The sequence below is a fragment of the Lates calcarifer genome, linkage group LG15 (assembly GCF_001640805.2).
Source record: "Lates calcarifer isolate ASB-BC8 linkage group LG15, TLL_Latcal_v3, whole genome shotgun sequence".
NCBI classification, from domain to species: Eukaryota; Metazoa; Chordata; class Actinopteri; family Centropomidae; genus Lates; species Lates calcarifer.
The window spans coordinates 23,667,172-23,681,037 of NC_066847.1; the positions used below are offsets into that span (position 1 = coordinate 23,667,172).

General features: G+C 42.0%; 2 protein-coding genes across 3 annotated transcripts; both read right to left on the reverse strand.

Annotated features, from left to right (window-relative positions):
* Window positions 1–1,284: 1,284 nt before the first annotated feature.
* On the reverse strand, window positions 1,285–9,333 carry zdhhc18a (zinc finger DHHC-type palmitoyltransferase 18a). Of its 2 annotated transcripts, XM_018686484.2 has the most exons (10): window positions 8,704–9,333; window positions 8,373–8,533; window positions 7,973–8,122; window positions 6,900–7,037; window positions 6,735–6,786; window positions 5,908–6,010; window positions 5,700–5,812; window positions 5,362–5,467; window positions 4,003–4,073; window positions 3,105–3,251 (listed from the first exon to the last, which is right to left on the reverse strand). In XM_018686484.2, exons 1-9 carry the CDS (start codon window positions 8,937–8,939, stop codon window positions 4,032–4,034), a joined length of 1,101 nt encoding a protein of 366 aa, XP_018542000.1. In that variant the 5' UTR covers window positions 8,940–9,333; the 3' UTR covers window positions 3,105–3,251; window positions 4,003–4,031. The 2 variants fall into 2 exon arrangements, with proteins under 2 accessions (XP_018541992.1, XP_018542000.1); XM_018686476.2 differs by lacking the exon at window positions 4,003–4,073 and having other exon boundaries at window positions 1,285–3,251.
* Window positions 9,334–10,585: 1,252 nt separating this feature from the next.
* Window positions 10,586–13,376, reverse strand: pigv (phosphatidylinositol glycan anchor biosynthesis, class V). The gene is made up of 3 exons (XM_018686463.2): window positions 12,986–13,376; window positions 11,568–12,734; window positions 10,586–11,471 (listed from the first exon to the last, which is right to left on the reverse strand). The coding sequence occupies exons 1-3, from the start codon at window positions 13,046–13,048 to the stop codon at window positions 11,184–11,186; spliced, it is 1,518 nt and encodes a 505-aa protein (XP_018541979.1). The 5' UTR covers window positions 13,049–13,376; the 3' UTR covers window positions 10,586–11,183.
* Window positions 13,377–13,866: the final 490 nt, after the last annotated feature.

A 13,866-nucleotide genomic window follows, 5' to 3' on the forward strand; every position in this document is an offset into this window, starting at 1 on the left:
TGCACCAAATAGTAAAAAAGTAAAGTCAAATCAAAACAATGTGTTTATATATTATTGCAAGTGAAAAGTCTTGTAGTCTTGTAAACCTTTCAGCTATTTCACACACATTTAGAAGACATCAAATATATGCTGTTGCACATTTTTACATAAATTCAAAAGCATCCTCTCTGAAAGCTGAAAACACTCAGGAGACACCAGCTGCCACATGCAGACACCCCTTCAAGAAAAAAAAAAAAAGTGATTTCTGGATGACCTTAAAGTAGCATTCTCACTTTTCTGCACACAGAGGTGACAGCTGAAGTGCAGTCAGACTCCAGCCTCAGCTGCCACGGTGCATCCGTTGTGATCGCTGGGCCCAACGGCTATTTTTCTGCAGTGTTCAGTTTCAATAATTACAGGCAAAAAAACAACAACAACAACAACAAAAAAGGACTTCTTAAAAAGTATAACCCTGGGCACAGTATAAACATCATGCCAAGGAAACAATTCACCACACTCTGAAAGATGATATTCTATTTTGTACAGCTATTTACAAGGGGGGGGTTTAAAAGACTTTTTATTTGAGTGCATCTGAGGGCAGATGAAGGGAGGATACGGCGCCCAGATAACTCTGTATCAGAGACAAATCAACACACAGATATTCCGATCTCGTTTCAGCTGTTGTTGTCCCCCCCCCCCCCCCCACACACACACACACACACCTCACTGACACCATCAAGCCATCAGGAAGAATTAATCACTGATTTACTGTACGTCCTATGTTAGTTTTTCCAGAGTACTGCGGCTCATCTTTTTACAGGAATCCCCCCCCCCCCCCATTGCTCATATCTGGCGTTGCCTTCACTGGCTCCTTGTAGGTTTTAGGATTGATTTTCAAAGATTTTATGGTTTTCCTACAAATCATTAAATGGGCCATCTGCAACCTATCTCTCTGACCTTTTACAAACACACGTCCCCCGTCAGGGTCACTCAGATCTTGCGACCAGTTGAATCTGGGTGTCCCAAAATCAAGGTTGAAGCACAGGTTGAGGTCATGCCTTTGGAGCTGTGGCCTTGAACTCTGAAACAGGTTGACTCTGCATGTTAGGTGGGCCCTCTCACCACCTGCAACAACAACAGCATTCTAAGTTAACATGGATCTATTTAACTTCATTGTTAGTAAAAAAGTGAATATAAGGCTATGTAATAAGCAGAGTATTTACATAGTAAAAGACTATTTTTAATCACAGAAATCTGAGAAAAATGATTCTCAAGAGAAAGAGGGGTCAAAAAAAACACTAGAAGTCAACAAAATGTATCATTTTTATTGACCAAATGTTACAGTTCCACTGTTACATCCTACAAAATGCAAACAAGTTTGTTCATACAAGCACTGCTTGTAATTGTCTCTACACACACTATGGGTCTTAATACAGACTGATAAATGAGCGACCCATTGACTATGGCAAAGTGGTTCTTCACAAACTCACAACCTATGTACAGCTTCAACGCTCACATACAAAAAAAAAAAAAAAAAAAAAAGAATAAATAAAAACAACAAAAGGCTTTTCCTCTAATAGTTTTTCTGTCACTAAATTGCCCTCTAAAGAGGCTGCAATCCTTATTCACATCCTGCCCCCTAGTGGCACACACAAACTCCCAGCTCTCAAAGGAAACTGTACTCCACCATCACAGATGGAGGGTTAAGTTTCATGCTGTAAGAGCAGTAAAAGGTCACAGCCATGAAAATGACAGCTTGCCCTGCACATGAAGAGGCCTCGTCAACATTCCTAAAACATTTCTCTGCTTGAAGCAGTCCATATGCCTGAGCCTGTGCTGTAACCACCAACACACCCGTGACAGGTAACATACGGTTGATGTGCCCTGAGGCAACGAAAAAGCAGATGCTCGCTCGCACTGGGGAGCGTCCCAGTAGATCACATAAATAAGAAACAGTGCTTCAGCGACAAATACTCCAATCCAAGCCCTGAAACGCAGCAGCAGATTTGATTTTGATTTAAATACTTGGTTTTAACATCCAACAAAAAGCAACAAGGTGGACATGACACAATATATATAAATACTACACATTTCAGCGACCTCAGGCAGTTAGTATCCAGCCACACGTGAAAAAATCTGACCAAATTCACTCAGTTTTAAGTGTCATCTTTAAATCATTGTCTCCTAAAGTGATACACCTCGCTTAAAGAAAAGATATTTGCCATTTAGCCTAGGAGCATCTGATATAGAAGACGTGCAGAACTGATTACAAAATACAATAAAAATAAAACTGCACCTTGTCCTCCCCTTTCTGATAACTGATAACTCATTTATCTAAAAACAGTCAAACTGGATCCACCTAATGACTCTGGGCTGATGTTGACCTAGATGACAGGAAATGATCGGACACAACATAAGGCTAACTCTTGAATTGATCATCCTGAAAATGGCTCACTATCCAGAGCATGCCAGTTTGGAGAATCTTTTGTTTCTCTATTTCTTGCATCCACAGTCAAACTGTGAGTATTCCCAGATTTAAAGACCTGTTTGCATAAAGTATCAACAGGAACTGAAACACTGCAGCTGTGATGTATGGCTTGAGGTTCTGCGGAACGTGTGGAGGCATGTTCTGGGTGTCTTAATAAAAAGGTGTTTAAAAAAATAATCTCTATATTGTGCTTCCAAGTGTTACTAAGATTTACCTCCACCCTGAAGGACACATACAGTAGGACACTGTTGATATAACTCACAGAACATACAAACCCTCCAGATAATGCTTAATCAATTCATCAGAATGACATCTTGAGAAACCAAATGGCAACACACATCATGACCACCACCGTGAAAAAGTCTCTGTAGCAAAATTCATTGCCAGTGACAGAGAGCAGTGGAATAAGTCTTCTCTTCTCCTATGGTTACTGGGTGCACACTCAGGGTAGCGGGATAAAGCCAGTGTCGGCTGCGTCGCCCAGAATCAAGCTGGCGCGGCTCAGCGATGGCGAGGGGGAAGCCAGGCGGAAAGCCGGGTTGATGGAGTGCAGTGAGTCCCTCTTACTGCCTCTGCTGAACGGGGGGCAAGGGGTGGCCATGGGCTGGTGGGCGTGCTGTTGTGAGCAGCCGGTGGAGGAGGGCGAAGGCTCTGCAGACGGCGCCGGCGTGCTGGAGTCCTCCGGCTCAAGGGGGGTGGTCTTCGGGGTGCCGGGGGGGCAAAGACCGTGAAAGTCGGAGGAGTGGACCATCCTCTCCAGCACGTCCTTAGTGCTCTGAGTGCACTGTGTGCAGAAGAGAAAACAGAGAAGTCAAGAAAAAGGGGGAAAAGAAATGGGCCACAGTGTGAATTTATGCTATGAAAGGCCAAGCTGCAATGACAAAACAGTGAGACAGACATGTATAGAAAATTCTGTGATTAAAAGGATTAGTTTCATCAAGCACAATGAAAGCAGTGATTACACTAATGACAGCACCATCAAAAGATTCAAATGAAGAAGCATGAGGGAGGTGAGTTAGATGCAGACAATGCAATTAGAAGGCAACGATACTGAACAAGGGTAAAGAAAGATTTAGATGTGTGTGGAGACGCTGCTGCTTCCTGTGTTTCCTCTGGCTGTGATCAGAGTAGAGAGGGAAGTACAGTTTATACATGCACAATAAAGCACCCCAGACAAATGAGGAAAGACACGTCATCTAACTACAGAGAAAAATCATCAGCATTCAAACACGAGCTCCATCCAGCACTGAGTGAGCGAGCAAATGTTAATGAGAGGACGAATGAATGGCAGTGAAGCATGCGCTTTCAAGTGAAGACAGTGCACCCATCCACACCATCACTACAAACCAATCACAAAATCTGCCCTGGCTGCGTTTGGCTTTATGGGAAAAAAAAAACATCTTGAAAAAGAAATAACTGTTAGATGATAATGACTCCAAACCTAGACACCAACTACAATATGAAAGACAGTGACACAGCGAATGGCGAGTGAAGAGATGTTGTGATTGGTTTTAATGTTCAACCCCTACTCTTACCATCAACCGTCTACATGCAGCAGTGCCCTTCAGGCTGTGCAGGACAAAGCAAAATCCTGACAGTTCTCCTCCTAGCAGGGGTGGAATGGATATAGTAACACTGAGTGTCAAATCTTTCATCCAGCGATTAAGTTACAGGCATACAACACAAATGTTCATGATAAATAGATCCAACTGTTCAATAACTTATACCTATTGGAATGAACAGAATAACCTCTGGCTTCTTCCAAACAGCTTAAAAATCAAAAAGGCAAAGTAAACTCAAAACAGAGACCAAAATTCCAAAATACAAAAATAATGTTTATTTAACACATAAAAGAACATTTGTTATTGTTTTTAGGTAAAAGATGAACACAAAAAGAGGAGTAAAAGTGGATTTTAGAAAGCTAATAATATACCCAAGACATTTGATATGTTGACAATATTGAGACAAATCTTTTCAAGGCATGGTGACAAATGATCTGTGATAAAGTGCTGATAAATCCAAAATAAAATGATCTAACACCATTTGCATGTCCAAACAAAAAGCATTACTTTGTGTGCATACACCCTCACCATAACATACAAGCAAACTTAGTAGTACAAAAACAAGGAGGTAGATACAACAACATGTTGAATTCCTATAAGTATGAGGAAAACATAATCACAAGTTAAATATCAAAAGGTGCAGCGATTAGCGTGTTTACTGTCCCACAGCACAAAATAACCAGAACATACTGTATCTGCAGCAGTCTGACGGGGTAACTCAAAAACTCAACAATGACTTAAAGCAATGGTTAAATGTTTGCCTGTTAAAACTCCCTGCCCACGGTCTCGCTTTTTTAACTGCTCAGTGATGCCAAACAGTTTCACGAGTGTTGTCCAAGACATTTTGTTCTCAAGCTAAAAGAACAAGTGACACAGCAGTATTACTTCAGCATGTTGCATGGTGATGAATTACCTCTTCAGCACCTCTAATGCCAGCTCTAATTAGCTACCTCAATCACCTCTTCTGTGAATATCTGGCTTTATATTATGTCAGTCTCAAGCCATCATAAGCTGAGCCCTAGTAATGTTGTTCAAATTCGAACACAGATACGTTCTGTAGATAACTGACAGGCCGTTCACTATTACAGATCCACACTCTTCTCTTGTGGTTTTTAAATCAACAAAACATATGAAATGTTCAACTTTCAGAACACAGATCCAAAGTACTGCATGTCGGCAACTCTACTTGAGGTGCTGAATCTGGAAGTCTGGAGGATGAAGAGAGTGGAAACACAGATTGTGGAGAAGGCACACAGGGGGCAGGCTAACAACAACACAGGAGCTATGGGACAGTCAGGACTAGGGAGCAGACCACAAGCTGGTTCATCCTACCATGTGTGTGTCATTCTTGGCTGCGAAGAGAGGCAGCTCTATGTCCGAGGCAGAGGCGGCAGGGGTCGCCTCATCGGGAGGCAGGAGACCTCTTCTGTCAATCAGACTAGAGAGCAGGGCAGAAGATTGCGTTATGATGTGCTTAAACGTGGACAGTACCTGTACTGTAACCAAGGCTAGGAAATGCTCATGAAGCATTTTCACTGATACTAAAAAGAGGAAACGTTTGTAGACCCAGAGCTGTTAATCTGATGAATGAGACACAGGGTGAACTTCAGAGGTAATGAAAAAGAAAAATGTGCATCAGGATGATGAGTGTTCCTGACATCTTCACTCACCTCGGAGGCATGGGCCCACATAACGTCACACAGCAGTTGGTCATAATGCTGTTGTAACTGTACGGGTTCCCAGAATCCTCCGCGCCCCTCTTACTTGACCAGGAGCCCTTTATCTACACAGTGGACAAACAAAAATATGCTGTCATTTAAGTGGATAAAATCTATTTTAATAATCATGATCTGAACTGAGTCATATGTGAATACTTACATCTTCATTTGTTGTGAGGTTGGAGGCTACTAAGTATGTGTGGAAGCCTGAGAGGCCCAGTATAGACCAAATGGAGAAGAAACAAATCACCAACTCCACCACAGTACACAAGGAAGAGTCAAGGCATGATAACATCACCATATCATCAATAAGTCTGAATGTGTGTTTACATTTTCCTCAACATAACACTCACACTGCTGTTACTTACAATTATTTATCTTTAATTCTTACCTTTCAGTCAGACACTAATTCGTTTACATTTATTTCAACTTGAGATACAAAATCCATAACAGTGAACCATTACGCCATTATAACCTATAATGCTTAATAGTCACAGAAAATTCATGAATTCATAAGTTTTTCATTTTAATATGAAAATTGATGTGATAAGTTTCTTTAAAAATCTAATCAAATCATCTGCTCTGTGTGATAAGTCACGAGAGAAAACAGTTAGACTCTAAAAGAAGAAATAATGTCATTCTTATCATGTGTACCATGAGGAAATTAACCCACACCCTGTCTGTGAATAACAAATCGAGCCACTCTGTAGTCATGCAGTCTATATTTGTCTCGCTGCTGACATCATCTCACAAGGACATGAGGCAGCAAACCTACTACTGGAGAGCCATCTGCCTAAAAGCACAGCTCTGCTGGATGCTAACACTCTGATCCTATTAAGCGTGGGCTTAGGCTGAGAAGGGGTGGGAAATGCCTCGTCAACAGTGTAACTTGTGTTATTGCTTGGCAGAAAACAGGAACAGATTCAAAAAGATCTCATCCATCTCACACAACAGGTTGATTATGTGGAAATTTGGTACAAAGGATATCTGGCAGGGCTCTCTTGAATGGCTTGAAGAAGGCTTTTACCTGCCTGAGAACCTAGAGAAAAAAAGTCAAGGCATGAGAAAAAAAAAGTGATTCTTGATAACATGACAAAAGTGTTGTACAACTGCTGAGATATTTGTGTCTTTCTGCAGAGAGAGGATACTTACGCAGAGTGATGTGTGTGATGACACAGCCAAATATGAAAGATGTCAGAAACGACAGAGAGATGATGAAGCTGTAGAAAAAGCGGTAATTGCGTTTGCCCACACAGTTCCCCACCCATGGGCAGTGGTGATCAAATCGTTCTGTGGGAGAAAAAGCGGTACACCAGAGATCAGAGGCAAGTTTTATAGTAACTTTTAGGTATAACAACAGTAAGGCTCAATATTGAACACAGAGCGCATCTAGGCATAATTGCTCCGTATATGGCCACTTAATTCAGGTGTTGATTCAATTTATTACATGTTTTAGCATCTACGTTATAAACACAGCTGGTGTTGTCCTAGAGTGAGTTACTCTGAGAGGTGTTCCTGACAGTCTACTTCCCTCTTAACATGATTTAGTCTAGTACACCTACTGTATGATCTCAACAGTAAACATGTAATTGAACATACAAATTTCTGACAATGTTACCAAAAATTTAACATTATAAACTTTGTAAAGGTTGAATTTATGGTAGCTGTCGTACATCAGTTTACACAGGTGTGAACGATAAAGTAGCCACTAAGTGTACAGCAATCATTTTTTTCTTCACTTTTGTTAATTCATGGTCAATATAAAAAATAATAAAAAAACTAAGTTGGAAGCATTATTTAACTATTACTTAGGTAACACAATCAATCCCATCTTACGACATATGAAGATGTTCCTTAACAGTTAACAGGACAGACATTTCAGTCAGTTTGGCACTCTGCAGTAACAAACTGCTTGCTCTATCTTGCAAATGCCAGTAGATGACCTAATGCTTTTAAGACCATCCACTTTAAAGCAAACCCGAAAAGTCCTGCACACACCAATACAAAGCTGATTTTCAATCACTTTGAAAATAGGTGCCACTGTGGTATCACTAAGTTTCAACATCTCAGATTCTGGACACAGATTAGTGGATTAATAGAGAGCAGTGGACTGCATGAAAGCCCTCCAGGTGTTGGTATAGTATTTGCTACTTGGCAATGGTTATATGTTGTTTAGTTTAATTAAAGCAGCTGGAATAGGTGGTAATTTCATAACACATCCTTACCCACACAGTTGTCACACAGGCTGCAGTGGGAGGTCCGAGGAGGGCGGAACATTTTACAAGTGAAGCAGTATTTGAGCTTTACCACCTGCTGGTTGATGAGGATCTCCTTGGTCCGTGGTGGGGGGCGATATGTAGAGGATCCTGAGGTATCTTAAAATAGAGAGGCACACATTTGATCTAAACAGATAACCCAAGAAGCAAACAAGTATCATAATAAGGGACACGTAAATACAAATACAGCTAAGTCTGGTTTTTGTACTCTTCAGCCATGATAGTAGGAGTAAGCTACTTAGGTGACAGTCTGCAGTTCAAAGACAAACACGTCAGTCAGAGATCCCCCATATGGCAAAGCTCCTTTACCCCATCTGTCCCACAGCAAGCATGCAATGCCAGCCCTTACCTATCTGCTTCTCTATGTCTGCAGCTTCATCTGGGGTGGCCCTAGGTAGGATGCCTGGGTCTGTAAAGCTGGTTCTCAGCAGGGAGATGACCACAAAGACAAAAAGCACGCCACCAATCACAGGTATGAAGACGGTCAGATGCTCCACCAGGAATGGGCAACTGTAAAAGAAAGAGATGAGTCAAAATCCACCTCTCTTGCTCCCGTATATTATCGTGACAGACAGTTTAAAATAAAGGTAATGAAGTATAATGCAGGGGCATCCTCTACACATCAATGTGAGCAAGGACCTTTCATGTTGAATTACAGAAGGACATTTCTAGTTACTCACTCAAATGCAAAGAAAAGGCCACACGTGACAACAATAAGGCCCAGTGTCAGAGGAAGGACGCCGCTCTGTCTAGCCAGGATGATCCGTCCATCGCAGAAAAATCTGTTCTTCCCCGGGAACACTTCCCATTTCCTCCGCGGCCGCTGCGCCTTCTTCTCGGTGTGGTTCTGTGCCGACGAGGGCGACACCGACAGCGCTCGCGGGTCGATCTGCTGGTACTCGCAGTTTTTCATCATGTAAACAGTATCCGCACGGTTCGGAGGTAGCTAAAAGGCACACACGAAACTCTCTTTTCTCGCCGCGTTTCTTCGAGAGACAGTGCCCTCAAGACTGAGTCATTGTACATTTATATTTTTGCCCTGTTCGGTTAGCGTTCAGTTGCCCATCCTGAAAGCTAACGCGAGCTAGCTAGCGTACCAGCAAAGGCATTCTTCTCCGTAGTTGGGTTTAACGACCTGAATCAATTCCCGAGTTGACCCAAGGTCAACTACCATTTTTGGTAGTTAAATTAAAGCCTCTCATAAATATTAGCGCGCATTTGGAGAAACGAACTCGCCCTTTGTCGAGAATCCAACAGACAAACGGGCTTCGGCTGTAGCTTCTTGCGGTACTTCACGTTTCCCTTTTCTCTTTACCGTCAGCCAATGTACGTCACGGTGTGAACGTTGACGTATGCGTCCAGGACTCACCGCTGATTTGTACCCACATATACACAGCATGTATGGAAGGAGATCATTTGTAGATCAGCGGCAAACACCGGCGCCCGCACAGTGATAATCTTGGGACTAGAATAGGCAGTTCTGTATGCTTTCACAAATTGTTTAATGACAAGCCGTATAGAAAATACAACAATTCACTGGAAATAAGCAGAATAAGTTCATGGTGTTGCTCAGTTGTTGGAACATTGAGTTAATGCCCTTAGTATTTTGGGGTTTCACCATCTATGTGGGGAGTTTCCTTTCTACAATTAAAAATGTACACATGCAGGATACTTTATGGCCCGTTTAGAGTACTTTATAGATCCACAGGTGCTCCAGAATTACAAGGTAATTTAATTAACCCATTAATTATCTTCACTGAGTACATATTGGGTACTGACTACTGGTACACTCCATTATTGAGAAATGTTGCTTTTGTCAGTTTTAGTCTCATCTAAAATCGAGCTATTATTCTTAAATGGCTGACTAACGGCAGACGTTCTGCTGCACCCCCATCCTGTGTGCTGAGCATGGCAGATATTGGGAAAAGCATTACCTCTGTCTTTTTATTCATTCATTCATTTAATTATTTCTAGATTGTCTCCAAAGTAGAGATTATTCAGCAGAGAAATACATTGAGTGGTATCTGTTCTAGTCCATTTTTCTTTCTCACGTTACATTTGCTGTCAGAAATCTTGGTTTGATTACATGCTTGCTTGAAAAAAACGTTGATTTTGGTATTTTTAGTGAGGGTTTTTCCAGAAAAACACTCTTATAGAAACACTTGAATGAGAGGAGCACATTGTTTCATGAGCAACAGCAGCCTCCAATGGCTTCGAAGAGATGCCTGCAAGTGACATGAGGAGTAACTCTAGACTTGACAAGTCAGCACCAATTACCGTGCAGTAAATGATCTGTTTTGTAAGTAAACCACTAAAGCAGATAAAACTGTTCACATGCAGGAGAAGGTTTTGTGTGTGAAAAATTAGCACACATAGCACGTTCATATGTTTAAAGTCATTCTTGTTTAGATTGTTCACATTTAATTTTAAATTCAAGTCCAACTTTCCAGTGCAACTTTGGCAACAAATGTTCTTTACAGCAAAACACAATATACAAGTTTTACATTAACACCTCAAGAAAGACCAACTGCTTTTACATGAAAATAAAACTGAGCTGAGGAATCTTTTTACAGCAACAAAATCTTTATTTTTTTCATTCACATCCAAAAGTCTCAAACTATAACTTGGAATAATTCTTCCAAACATGCAGTGCAATATTAAACTGAGTAAATCAAATCTGAATGCCTCAGCAAGAAATAAAAATATTGTTTGTTTTTTTTTTTTTCAAGTACAACCACAGTCCTGCCAAGATTTACAACCAAAGTTGTAAAGAAGTTTTGGCTATAATATACATTTAATTTTCTTCTCAACTACAAACACATTAGAGTAAGATGTGTAAATCAAATGTTTTGACTACTGCATGAATAAAATCTGCGTCAAAAAATGTATGTGGGCGACATAACTGAAATATGAGGCAAAGTTCTTTTTTTTTTTTTTTGGATTTGTTTTTCTCAAAAAACAAAATACAATAATTTTACTTAAGTATTTGTTTCTTTTTAAATAAATATGACATTGACAGAATTCTGTATTGATGTATCTCTTTTTAATGCAATATTGTACTGACTATGGATGATGATGTAAAAACACTCGTGTGAGGATTTACATAATTTAACATAGAACAGAGAAATATTGCATTTAAAGATCAGAGCAGTGTCTTAAGTCAAGTCCATGGCAAGAAGTTACAATGCAGTGCGAGCCCCAGCACCCAGTAGGAGAGGAAGTATCCCAGGATGCTCTGAGTGGTAGGTGAACAGGTTTTAAAATGTGGCAGCAATGCAGTGATGGGATTTTGAGGCGTGTGCTTGCATCCATTTCTAGAGTGAGTCTGTAGCTGCACGTTGGGGTTTGATGTTTTTCTTCTGTGAAGGAGCGGCTCATTGAGAAGGAGAAGATGAGCACTTATCCAGAACGGCACGGGAGACGAGGAGGCCATGAATCTGGTCAGAACCTAGAAACGTAGAGTAATAAAAATGGGGATGAGTTGACATGATCGTTTGCTCCTCACATCCAGACAGTTTTAACGTTCAACAAGACGGTGACTCACCTGCACGTGCATGCACAATGTTCCAAACACCAGGAGTACTGTTGAGTGCACAACATACACAAACACTCTGGGGTTGAAGAATCCCGGCATGGGTTTGTCGAGCCCTTTAGTTGCGCCTGTATCCCAAAGTCCGAGTCTCAGACACAGCTCTGGGTTAGTTTGAAAATAAGCATAAGCTGCCATAATGCCGAGGGTAGCCATAGGCAGAGCCAGGATAAAGTTCGGTATCTGCCTCAGCTCAAAGTAACGGAGAAAGCCCACGTCCCAGTACACATCCTGGATATGAGAGTAAAGTAGGGGGAGGGGTCTCATGCACCAGAGGGGTGGCGGACCATTTTCATCTGGGACTCGGTAGCCCTTCCGTTCAGCCAGTGACAGAAGAGCAGGAGGGACCTGCTCCAGGGAGACGGATGGTGTGCAAAACGTCCTATAGCCATAGTATTGGAAAGCACAGAAGGGAAGGGCAATAATTGCAGTTCCCAAGAGGGAAGTGAGCAGGAGACGGATGATGACCCAAATGTAATGGAAGACTTTTACATGGCCCTTTGTCGTCATACGATATACACGAATCTGAGAAATGGCATGCAGCGATGGAAGATACAGTAGAAATCCAATGTTAACAAGTCCATTGGATCGTGCTGCAGTGGCTATGCTAAGGGCCAAGCAGGCTCGGAAGGTGAATCCTTTCTCCAGGAGGAACAGACCTCCGAAAGTGAGGGCAGCAAAGAGGCTCTCAGAGTAGCCAGCAGTCATGAAAACATTGGCAGGTGTGATGCAGTAGAGAAGGCTGGAGAGCAGAGCGAGGCGCCTGTCCTGCAGAACTATCCTGCTCAGTGCGTGCAAGGCGACCACACTCAGCAGGAAGAGGGCACTGTTCCCCAGAGCGACTGCCACCAGTAGGCGCCCCCGCACGCTCAGCCAGGCGCTCAGGGGCCACAGTAACGTCTCTGCCAGGCCTCGGAGGACGACGGGGAAGAGGGGGAAAAAAGCAAAGTTGTGCTCATAGAGGTACCCTCGCTCGGCGATGAAGAGGAAGTGCTCGGCGTCCCAGTGAGAGAGGCCGCCCAGTAACCACTCCACTGCAGAGTCCAGGTACAGAGGCTCTTCTGTTCGCGGGGGCCTGAACGCATCAGCTTCATGGTCGGGGATGGCAGCGTTCAAGACAGCCTGAGGGGAAACATTTAGTAGTACTAAAATAAATCCTGCCACTATAAGCAAAGTTTTGCTGAGTAGTAAGCCATACTGGTGTACAGCCACTTTACCTGAGATCTATTTATCACATACAGTGATATACATTAGCCACCACACAGAAACATGTAACCGGCAATATTTAAACATTAGAGGGAAATGAAGGTTAACTGAGGAAGCTAGATCAGAAAATAGTCAGATTCTCATTATCTAACTTGTCTTAATCTTACCTGCAAAAACAGCGAGAGGCCCCTGGTGAGTGTGGCAAACTCCAGAACTGCTCTGACATCCATGGTCACTGATGTGACAAACAAAATCTGAAAAAGCCGGTTATGACAGGCCTGAGCATTGTCGCTGCTACGAAGCAGCCACCGCTGGATTCGTCATAATTTCTATCAAACATAGCTAGCAGGGAGAGACCGTTCGGCAAACGATATTCTGCGAGTTTCGCGTTTTCATTGGTTTGACAAATTTAGGAGAGGCTAAACATTCATTTTAGAAGACGGCCACCCGCCTTCAAGCAGCGTTTGTTTTCGTTCACCTGCTATCTTTGTCCCTACATCCTCTCCCCCTGCAGTAGTCTGACTCGTTTTCGATTGGCATTTTCATTTCCGGTGCAACTGCAAAAATCCACTTCAAAATAAGAGCTCGTGACCCCCGGGCGAGGTGGACTCTCGAGCAGTTCCTCCTTAACAAATAATGAATACATCTATTTTTGTTTTTAAATAATATATGTTGCCGCAAAAATATAACTGAATGATACTTTGGCTGTCATCTTCTTAAGTTTTTAGTCTTCCGTCTACTTTGAATGCCGAGTGGAGCCTTTTTGTTCCCCTCTCCAGCAGGTGGAGCTCCTGACTGTCTCATAGACTGGTTTTTCAAGTGGTGCAAGTATGTTTTTCTTCATTCAAAACTACGTTTTCGTTTGTGGTCCTTTAAGTTTGATTGGCTCGGATTTATGGCGAATATTAGTTTCTAATACACGTTTTTGTTAGTAATCGCATAAAAGTGATTTTTTTCTTGTTTTTTCGGTTGTTTGTCTCATACATATTAAACGTATAAGCTGATTGAAAATGTATATGAAATGGTTTCTAAGTGGTATATTAATGGC

Bases quoted from the DNA above. Each gene is read 5' to 3' on its own strand.
- zdhhc18a (XM_018686476.2), bottom strand. From the start codon at position 8,939: ATGATGAAAAACTGCGAGTACCAGCAGATCGACCCGCGAGCGCTGTCG. The intron at 8,534-8,703 runs GTGAGTAACTAG...TTTCTTTTACAG, and splicing joins GGCCTTTTCTTTGCATTTGA to TTGCCCATTCCTGGTGGAGC. The intron at 3,252-5,361 runs GTAGGATGAACC...TTCTGCACACAG, and splicing joins CCAAGAATGACACACACATG to TGCACTCAGAGCACTAAGGA.
- pigv (XM_018686463.2), bottom strand. From the start codon at position 13,048: ATGGATGTCAGAGCAGTTCTGGAGTTTGCCACACTCACCAGGGGCCTC. The intron at 12,735-12,985 runs GTAAGATTAAGA...GTTTCCCCTCAG, and splicing joins GCCTCTCGCTGTTTTTGCAG to GCTGTCTTGAACGCTGCCAT. The intron at 11,472-11,567 runs GTGAGTCACCGT...CTACGTTTCTAG, and splicing joins CATTGTGCATGCACGTGCAG to GTTCTGACCAGATTCATGGC.